The sequence below is a fragment of the Eleutherodactylus coqui genome, chromosome 6 (assembly GCF_035609145.1).
Source record: "Eleutherodactylus coqui strain aEleCoq1 chromosome 6, aEleCoq1.hap1, whole genome shotgun sequence".
Taxonomy (NCBI): domain Eukaryota; kingdom Metazoa; phylum Chordata; class Amphibia; order Anura; family Eleutherodactylidae; genus Eleutherodactylus; species Eleutherodactylus coqui.
In genome coordinates this window covers 221,558,476-221,569,545 of record NC_089842.1, presented here as the reverse complement: position 1 = coordinate 221,569,545, position 11,070 = coordinate 221,558,476, and the positions used below count along the sequence as shown (strand labels likewise).

The following is an 11,070-nucleotide window of genomic DNA, read 5'->3' as shown; positions in this document are numbered from 1 at the left end:
GATGAGCAAGTATACTCGCCAAGGGCAATTGCTCGAGCGAGCATTGCCCTTAGCGAGTACCTGCCCGCTCGAGACAAAAGGTTTGGGTGCCGGCGCGGGGGACCGGTGAGTAGCGTCAGTCAGCGGGGGGGATAGGGAGAGAGAGATCTCCCCTCCGTTCCTCCCCGCTCTTCCCCGCAGCTCCCTGCTTGACGCCGGCACCCGAACCTTTTGTCTCGAGTGGGCAGGTACTCGCTAAGGGCAATGCTCGCTCGAGCAATTGCCCTTAGCGAGTATACTCGCTCATCACTATTGATTTCTTAAAATTTCATCCATACATATGGTATTGTAGAATGCTGATGTTTTCCGGGGCTGCTGCAGTAAATGTGCAGCATTTCCACTACATGTGAAGCTATCGTAATATTTCTTCTCCACTGATGAAATGGCAGGTGAAATGCAAAGCAATAAAGTCATCCATTAAGGCCTTATACGGGCGAATGCGATTTTGGTCAGTGAAGAACTGACCTATTTCACTGCTAGCGTATGTGTGTTTAAAGTCAGATGTTGTATTTTTTTTATTCCTTTTTAAGCATGATTGTTCTCAGTAAAAGAAAACACATAATCTTGTAGATATGATACTTTTTAATGGCTAACAAAAATACATGATGTTATAGCAAGCTTTTGGACTTGCCAAAAAAATGAAAGTTGGTACAACTGATAACACTTCAATGGTCTGGGTTCTGTCTGAATTTTCAAATTTGGATAAAATGTGAACATTAAAATCACGTTACATTTGTGCAAGCCATGTGAACAGCGACTTACATGAACACAATCTTTAGGGGGCTGGATGAGAAATGGGAAGGGGATGCACTCACAAACGGACATGAAACATAAATCAGATGTGCATACCAATACCAGGTGGCCAAATACTTACCAATAAACCAATACACATAGGCAGATGCAATTGCTAATAAATACGAGGTATTGGTTTGTATTTTGGCCAGAGTACATAAGCTCACAAGTCCACGTCAAGGGTCCTCGTTGCCTTTTGAGTCGCAACACTAACAAGACTTCACAACCAGCAAACCCTGCCTACAGGTAGGGCGATTGTACCATTAGGGATGGCTCTACACTGGAATCTAGGTGCCTGGCTCGCTCTAGATGGTAACAGGCAGAGACAGAGCAAATACAAACAAGGCAGCAAACCACAAACAAGACATTGTTCACATAAGGTGTCAGTACACCTACAGACAAACAAGACAAGGCCTTAGTGTCCGCCTACCAACAGATGAAGGGGACAGGACAAGCCTTGGGCGTCGGCCCACCAATGGATGGGTAGGACAAGCAGACAAGAAAAAATTCCTTCCTGACTCCAAGCTGGCAATCGGAATAATCCCTGGATCAACAACCCTTTTTGAAGTTTTTAATGACTGTAACATACAATATTGTATTGCTCAAGAAAGACGTCTAGGCCCCTCTTGAAATTTTTTATTGAATTCGCCATCACCACATCCTCAGGCAGAGAGTTCCATAGTCTCACTTTTGTTGCCCGCCTTTCCTGTCTATTTGCATGACTTTTATCAGTGTTAAACCTCAAGTGCCACTTTTATGCCCAACCTCCAACTTCAAATCAAAATTCCCCATTTTGGCCATATATCGGCAGGAGACCCTCCGATCCTGAATATAGCATAATTTTAGTCATGATTTTATCTATTCAATGATATCAAGTGTGACACACAGATTATGCCATGGTACGCAGCTATGTCATTTCAGGGTGTTACCCAGATCCTCTTGCAATTTCCTTGCGTCCTCTCTTGTGTTAATTTCTTTACATAGTTTTGTGTCATCTGCAAATATTGATATTTTACTGTACAATTCTTCTACCAGGTCATTAATAAATATATTACAAAGAATAGGGCCCGACCCCTGTGGTACCCCTTCTAGTACCCCCTCCAATACTGCCCCCTGTGGTACCCACTAGTAACCCCTCTGATACTGCCCCCTGTGGTACCCACTAGTAACCCCTCCAATACTGCCCCCTGTGGTACCCACTAGTAACCCCTCCAATGCTGCCCCCCGGTGGTACCCCACTAGTGACAGTGACCCAATCAGAGTATGTAGCATTTATACCCACCCTCTTCTTTCTATCACTGAGTCAGTTACTTACCCACTTGCACACATTCTTGCCCAGACCAAGCATTCTCATTTCATATACCAAGTGTGACATGCAGATTATGCCCTGGTGCGCAGATATGTCATTTCAAGGTGTTACTAAGTTCGTAGCGCAACGTGTAGATGCGTTTTGTTCAGCTGGCCTGTCCGATTCTGAAAATATAATTCATATCGGGCTAGGCCCTTCAGATGACCCAATAACTTTTATTAAAAGATTATCTTAATAAAAAGCTTTGCATGGCTTTGGCTGTGTGAACTGACAAAGATGTCAATCCACACCACCAGGGGGTCATTTAGCACTTCTGTGATAATGGCTAGCTTTATTGCCAGTGGAGCAGGATTCCTTGGCCTCTAGTACATCAAAGACCTGACAGATGCAAAGGAGGGGAGAGTGAGGTTAGAAAATTGGTCAGACTTGTAGCAATAGTCGCCTTATTGGTCAGACTTGTAGCAATAGTACCCTTATTGGTCAGACTTGTGTCATTTTTTGCCTTATTGGTCAGACTTCTAGCATTAGTCGCCTTATTGGTCACACTTCTAGCATTAGTCGCCTTATTGGTCAGACTTGTAGCATTAGTCGCCTTATTGGTCACACTTCTAGCATTAGTCGCCTTATTGGTCAGACTTCTAACATTTGTCCCCTTTTTGGTTGGACTTGTAGCAGTAGTTACCATACATTTTAAAAGGTTATTTTTTTATATTACGTTTATCCCTACTAACAGTTCTGCCAGTTCTAACTGTACTAACTCCTCCCACTGCTCCACCTCCATTTCTATTACTTGGTCCCAGGTCACTGTCTACACGGTCCAGGTGGCATTCATCACCAGGTTATAGGAGATGCTGGATGAGAGGAGATAATGGGCAGAAAGAGGTACTGCAGGAAAGGAGATACGGGGGTGGGGTGGGGGGATAATTGAGGAGAGGAGATACTGGTGGAGAGGAGATATGGGGGGGATCTTGGAAGTGAGTAGATACAGTTGGGGAGATGCTGAAGGAGAGGACATACTGACAGAAAGGAGATATGAAAGGGAAGATGCTGGAGGAGAGGAGATACTGAAGGAGAAAGGATACTGGGCGGAAATGAATCCTGGGGGAGAGGAGATATGGGGGGAGTACTGGAGGAGAGGGGATACAAATATGAGTGGGATACAGGAAGTGAGGAGATACAGAGGGGGAGATACTGGTAGAGAGTAGATATGAGGGGAAGATGCTTGAAGAGAGAAGCTACTGAAGGAGAAAGGATACTGGGTGGAAATAGATATTGCAGGAGAGCAGATACGGGGAAAAGATACTTGGGAGGAGGAGATATCCTGGGGATGCTGGGGAAGAGGAAATATGGGGGATACTGGAGGAGAGAAAATATGGGGGTGGGGGAGATACTGGACTAGAGGAGATATGGAGAGGAATACTGCAAGAGAGAAAATATGGGGAAGATACTGGGGTAGAGGAGAAATGAGAGGGGATACTGGGTAGAAGAAGATACTAAAAGAGTGGAGATACAGGGTGAGATACTGGAGGAGAAGAGATATAGCGGGAGGGGAGGTGGAGGGGCAGTTCTGGCTGTCGCTGAAGGCACTTTTTCACTGGCAGATTTTCTGCCCAGAGCAACCATGATTTGCCATGTTTACATAGGAGGATGTGCTTTGGTGTTGTCTAAAAGAAGTGATGTCCTTACAAACAACTATTTGCTCTTTTGTTGGCTGACTGCTAGCACCTCCATATGGGGCAATGATGGATGAACATTCATTTCTGATTATCGGCCCATGTAAAAGACTCTTAAAGACGTACTCCATCTCTTTCATGGCTTAGATGGGAATACTTGCATCTGTGATCTGACCTCCCTGACAGTTATTGCAGGAACTTCTAAGGTGACAGCCTTATGTTGTTTCTGTAAGTCTCATTGAAGTGAATTTGAGTTATGGAAACAGAGAAGCACAGTGAGCTATGCTGTTTCCATAATTCCGAGTGGGGTGGTCAGATCACAGATGCAGATACATTCATCGCAGACATGATAGCCCAAGAATAGGAACACCCCTTTAGAGTTTTCAGCCAACCCAAAATAAAATACTTGATCCGCCCCCGCTCAGTGACAGAAAGCAGAGGGTGGTTATTAACTATACATTCTCCGATATAGTCATTATTACTAATGGGGTACCACAGAGAGAAGTATTGGAGGGGTCACCATTACTAGTGGGGTACTACAGGGGGCAGTATTGGAGGGGTCACTGTTACTAGTAGGATACCACAGGGGTTGGTATTGGAGGGGTCACCGTTACTAGTGGGATACCACAGGGGTTAGTATTGGAGGAGTCACCGTTACTAGTGGGGTACCACAGGGGTCAGTACTGGAGGGGTCACCATTACTAATAGGGTACTACAGGGGGCAGTATTGGAGGGGTCACCGTTACTAGTGGGGCACCACAGGGGTCAGTATTAGAGGGGTTACCATTACAAGTGGGGTACTACAGAGTGCAGTATTAGAGGGGTCACCATTACTATTGGGGTACTACAGGGACAGTGACTTCATTGGGACATGACCGTATTGTGCACATCTCCTTATATGATCTCATTATTATGTGACATCATTATACACACCTCCGAATGGGACCTCATTATGACATGACCTTGTTGTACAATGAACCTCATTGTGCACATCTCCTGATGTGATCACCTGTACCTGGTGAAGATGTCTTATTGTGTGCATGTTATATTATGGGAGGTGTAGGATCTCATTCATGAGGTGTGAGCTTGCATGGTGCCATCTGTTGTGGTGACAGTAGGACTGCATCAGTTTATTAATTGTCATTCTCTTTTATAAAACATTGTTCGGAAGCTCATACATGTTATACATGGGCAGTTTGATTCTACTAAGGCTAATTTCACATGGGTGAGTGTAATATCGGGCCATGAAATTCGCCTGATATCGCGGTTGGGAACGTGTGATGTCCTTGCAGAAGTGAGGCATTTTTGTGTTAAGGGCAGTATCGACCCTCTGGCGCGGCAAGTCTTTCCCATTGTTTTCAATGGGAAACCTCGCATCACACTCATGTTCACTTTGCACGCCGTGCAATGTTTTTTCCAGCCCTATTGAAAACAAAGGGGCAAGGCATTTTGAGGGAACGTCAAAAGATAGGACATGTCGCTATGCGAAGCGGGAAAAAAATTGCTTGTGTGTATGACTCTATACAAAAGAATTGGGTTTATATTCGTGCGAGATTTGTGCGTCTCGCATCGCACAAATCTTGCACGATTTGTTTGGCCTCGTGAAAGTGGTCTAAGAGAAGTCTATTAGTGACCCCAGTGGTGGTGGGGGAACTTCTTAAAGCAATGACCGGCGCTGTTGGTGGCACTTGCTTTGATCATCCCCAACACATGGTTCACCTAGCCTTGGCATGCTTAGTCTGTTCCTGTGGCAGTTTTCTTTTGAGTAGTCATCAGGTTTGTGGGCAGATATGGACTGGGCATCGTATATGGTGTCTTTTTCTACAGTATTAGGTCCATGCTGTTCTCCCTCACTACAAGACAGGGACATACAGCTGATAGGTCTGTGTGTTCTGCTAGAGGCCGGCTTCACCGTGAACCTTGGACCATGGGGAGCAGAGTCTGTTCTGTCTATAACTTCATAGGAATCTCCCATACAGTATGTCTGCATCCGTCTGACTGGGTTCTGAGACTGCCGTTCCTTGGCCAGTGCCATCGCTGTATCAAAGGAAATGCTGGTGGCGTTCCTCCAACTGGATCGTCTCTTTGATGCTGTGTCAGAAGATGTTTCTGGTGTCTTCATGTGGCTGGTCTTTTCTGACTTTGGTGACCTTGTCTCCCTGCTTGTAGATAATGAGGAGCCGACTTGTATCTTACCCTTTAGAGCTGGAGGCAGCTTGGCGAACTGTGGTTTAGGTGGCACAATAGGAACAGACTTTGCTTGATGGATTTTATTGGTGGTGGCCATTAGCCTCATGGTTACACTTCCATCAGGGTGCTTTCCATCAGGGACAATGTAGTCTATGGCAGCAGGAGGCTTGGAGACATCAGGTAGCCTCTTCTTTGTAGGGTAGGCTTCATTATCTTCATTTGGCTGGGCATGATCTGTTTCTTCTTGAGAATCCTTCAGCATTTCCTCAGGGGTTGTTGGGTTTATCTCGTTGCATGGTTGATTGTCTTCCACAGCTTTTTCATCAGATGCACACAGACAATAAGAATTGTCATCATCAGATCCATGATGATTTTCAGTGATGGACTCTTCTGCAGATGTTCCTTTGGTGCAGTATTGCTGGAGTATCTCTGCATGTTCTGGGGAAGAATTGATTCTAGAGATGCTCTCTGTTCTGGAGAGACGATTCTCTGAGGTGTTTCTGTCAGATGTCATTGATGAAGCATCGCCTTCATTGGAGGAATCAGCAGTTTTTGCATCTGAGTCTTCATCTTCACAGCTGTCATTTTCCAGTGTGGCATCAGATAGCAGGATGTTGAGAGCCATTGGTTGTTGGGATGGCATTGGTGCCCCTGGTATGTCGTCATCCTGTCTCTGATCTCCATGATGCTGATCTGCTGTACAGTCCATGTTATTTGCAGCTCTTTCATGCCTGGGGGGTGCAGAGCAATCCTCTAATTCTATACTTTTTACACTTTCCGTATTGTCTTGTTGGTCGAGTGCTTTGTGTTGTATTTCTGTAGCTTCTGACATAGCAACTCTATTCTCAGGAGTGACAATGTTCATGTTGTTCCCGTCTGTGAAGCCTGCGTCCTCCTGTAATTCATTGTTAGGAACAAACGGGCCTATATATGTTATATATTCCGACTCTTCTATGCAGACCATATGCTGTATTGTAGCTCCATCATCTGGGTTACAATGTTGGCCGTGTAGCTCATTCACCATAATAATGTCTATCTCATTACATTGTGTTTCTGAAGCCCTCAGTGGGTGATCCTGACTGTTGGATATATTATAAAGCCCGAGTGCATCCTCCTTAAGGTTCCCTTCTGTTGGGCCTGTATTTGAGGGAAAATTCTCATTTAGTATACAGTGCTGTTCCTCTGAAGATGGCTCCATGTTCTCTGGTTTCAGCTGAACTATTAGATCAAGGTCATTGTGTGCACTCAGATAAATGTCTTCTAGGCTCTCCTGCATCTCCTTCCAATGTCCGACCTCATCCACACAGCCAGTGGGCATGAAGTACATGGACTCAGGGTCATCCTCTACACACAGGTAATCTGATGGAGGCTCCACGGAAAACTCCTCCATCTGGAAGACAACAGCAAATAGAAGACTGTGATGTAAGACTTATATGACTTATAGAATGTATGGTCCTTTTAGAGCAGCAGTAAGGACAGGTGACAAATGTAAAGAGGTTTCAAGGGGTTGATGCTCGGACTGACCATACAGCACTGATAGAGCACAGGAGGCATTTTCTGGAGGTGACCTCGGATTCTCATCCCATAATTAAGCAGTCAGTGACATGTGGAGGTGAAGCTGAGGGGCTCTAATTAGCAGTAGATTGTACAGAGATGCAGCAGAGCTGACAGTGTGATGCCTTCATGAAGAGATTGATAGGACATAAGACTGACTTCACCTTCACTAATCTGAACTACAGAAGTGAGCAGCACCAACTCCACTTGATGACAATTTTCAATGGGTTATATCTGATCATGCACTATCTTCATGCAGTCACCCTTTTCACCCCCACACTAAATTGCAGTCCACAAGATCCCCATAAACAAGGCGGCCATGTTAATGCGAGGACTATAAGGGAAGAGCATCTGCTGTACACATTTTGCCCCACTAGGATACTCCGTGCAAGAGGAGCAGTAGCACTGATTCAACTAGGCAGCCTCTCCCTTCCTCTCCTTTACTAGGGGAGTTTTTCTCTCTTCCTCCTCTCTACAGCTTTTTTCTCTCTTCCTTTCCCTCTCAATCTTACCCTCTCTCTATCTCCCCTCTCTTTCTTTTCCCCCTTCCCTTTTCCTAACTCCATCGCTCTCTCTTCTTCTTTCTTTCTCTCTCTGTTCTCTCTTTCTTCCTCTTTTCCTTTCCTGACTTCCTTTCTCACCCCCTTTTTCTTTCTCTCCCCTTTCTATCTCCCCATTCTCTCCACCCTCTCTCCATTTCTCTTCCCCTCCCTTTCTCTCTTCCCATCTCTCTTCCTCTCTTCTGTTCTTTTTCTCCTCCTCTCTCTCTTCCATTCTCTCTTGCTTCTTCTTTTCTCTTCTTTTCTCTCTTCCTATCTCTGTTCCTTTCTCACTTTCTCTATCACTTCGACCCCCTTTCTTTCCCTCTTCTTTTTTCTCTTCCTCTTACCCTTTCTCGTTCCTTCCCCCTCTCCACTCTCTTCTCTCCCCTCTCTAACCCCCATCTTCCCTCTGTCTCCCCCACATCTCTCCTCCTCCCTCTTTTTCTTTCTCTTTCTTTCTTTCTTTTTCTTTCTTTCTTTCTCACTGTTCCCCTCTCTCTTCCCCCTTCTCTTTATTTCCCTCTATTCCCCTTTCTCTTCCTTTCTCCTTTTCTCACTCTTCCCTATCTCTCTTCCTCTCTCCCATTCTCTTCCCCCCTCTGTCTCTTCTTCCTTTTCTCCACCTCTCTCCCCTGTCTCTCTTCCTTCTTATTTTATCTTTCTTTCTACCTCCCTCTCCACTCCTCTAACCCCCACCTTCCCCCTTTCTCTACCCTGTCTCCCAACCACATCTCTCCCCCTCTTTCTTTCTTTCTTTTTCTCTCTTCCTCCCCTCTCTTTATTTCCCCCTATTCCCTTTTCTTTTCCTCTCCCCTTTTCTTGCTCTTCCCCTTCTCTCTCCTCCCTCTCTCCTCATCACTCTTCCGATTCTCTCTCCTGTGTTCTCTCTTCCTTTTTTCTTTCTTTCTCTTTTCCTATCTCTCTTTTTCTCTCTCCCTTTTTTGTATAATTAATTAGGAGAAATGAGATGTCTGGAACAACATCACAATAATGGACCTGAAATGAGAACCCAGGATTTCCGGTATCAACCCTACTCCGAGCCTGAACACCAGCAATCAGTTCCTACTCAGAAAATTAATACTACTGTCACACACCATTAACCCCCCAGCTTACTTCCATCTGTATCCGACCCCTGATCCAAATAATTACAGAGAGGCTGGTGTCACAGCTAAGCCTGGCATGAAAGTATATGGAAATGCTAAAGTTTCAGTGCTGTGGGTTATAATACTCAGTACTATGGCTAAGTTTCCAGACCGGTCCTGTATGAAATAAGTGCCGTGAGCATCTTTCCATGCAATAGCTTATGCACAGCAACTAGTGTGAGCAGGCAGAACTACAGTGTAAAGCATGGGGAAAGGAAAGCACCTCAGACTGAGCCTCTGATGGCACAGAAGATAGTACTCCTTGCTATTCCTTGTCTCTTATACTTGGCATCTCAATGACATTAGAGATTACAGCAGCAATATTGAGGATGTCTATGAGCTGAAGTAGAAAATGTCCTGATGGGATGCTTAATATTTGGGGATGGGTAGGTGGGGGGGGGGGGGGGGGGGGAATACTTGCCTTGTTCACAGCGTGTAGGTCATACTCCAGCATCTCGCTGTCCACTGTGTTTTCTGGTAATTTCTCGATGCTGGTGTCCTGGACATCCAAGAAGGAGAAGGTGTCTTGGACCTCTAATGAGATTCGAGTGTTCTCTGCTTTGGGCTCCTCTGTAGTCAGGGAGTCTGTTCCTGAGAAGAAACCTTCCTGGACCCCTAATGAGATTTGAACGTTCTCTGCTTTGGACTCCTCTGTAGCTGGGGTGTCTGTTCCTGAGCAGAAACCTTCTTGGACCTCTAATGAGATTCGAGCGTTCTCTGCTTTCGTCTCTGCTGTTGCTGGGGTTCCTGTTCCGGAAATAGGAAGAATGACAGAAATGACAATCACAATTAAAGAAGCTGCTGGATGTCATTATGAGGAGCTCTCTGCTTATTAGAATTCTCCAGTGACCATTCCTTGTCACCATTATATGAAGATGCAGCAGTTACGTGCTCAGATGCTCATTCTCTGCTTTATTGCTGGTGACTCTTTCAAATAAACAGGAAGATTTATAAAGAAAGGGTGCAATTATCCAACCTCTACTTATGAAAGACTAATAATTATTAGAAAATTATAGTACCAGTGTTTCTACTGGCCACACAGCTGTGCTACATGGTACATCCATTATGATCCCTACACATCACACATACAGCTCTACTACATGCATCCTAATTCACACACATCACACAGACACAACTGTGGTACTTCCATGCTGATTTCCAGACATCACCACCTCAGCAGACTCCTGGCTACAGTGATCAGCCCCATGGCATGTGATCCCTGACTCCACCCACACAGGTGATCACATGACGGTGACATCATCACAGGTCCTGGTGGCTGCTGTCGGCTTATCCACTTTTTAGTACTTTTCACAAAACTGCACAATGACTTCTCCCACAGCAGTGACGTCACCGTAGGTCCTTCAGCCCACCGGATCTCTTTTACCAAACTGCACAATGGCTTCTCCCTCATTAGTGATGTCACCACAGGTCCTTCAGCCCACTGGATCTCTGTGGTGGGGGTAAGTCGCTGTCTTCTGTCAGGACCGCTGAGCTGTGTCTGAGATAATAATGGCTTAGTTGTATTCTCATTTTGTTATTTTGGTCCTCCCCTTCCGAGAGCCCTAACGGTGTTGTTCTTCTGTCTGTCAGGCTCTGTGTTTTATATATACTGTAGAACCTGTGATGACGTTACCAGGGGCGGAGCATGAGAAGCACCTACACACAAACATACATATTCACGGTCAAGTAGGCATTAGTAGTTTGATTGACAATATGCATGTAGACCTTCAATTCACCGATAGTACAGCGGCGCCACACTCAGATTCCATTCAGGAAGAGCAGACTCTTCACACAGTGCTGCACGCTCAATGCAGAAATCCGGACAGCAG

The 11,070-nt window shown here is 45.3% G+C and overlaps 1 protein-coding gene across 1 annotated transcript in view; it reads right to left on the bottom strand.

Moving 5' to 3' along the window:
* Positions 1–360: 360 nt before the first annotated feature.
* ARHGAP30 (Rho GTPase activating protein 30) overlaps positions 361–11,070 on the bottom strand; it is a 46,531-nt gene continuing 35,821 nt past the window's right edge. The window contains exons 11-12 of the mRNA XM_066608883.1: positions 9,663–9,988; positions 361–7,393 (exon numbers count right to left, since the gene is read on the bottom strand). Coding sequence (XP_066464980.1) covers positions 5,471–7,393; positions 9,663–9,988 — 2,249 coding nt within the window. The 3' untranslated portion in view covers positions 361–5,470. The remainder of the gene's footprint in view (positions 7,394–9,662; positions 9,989–11,070) is intronic.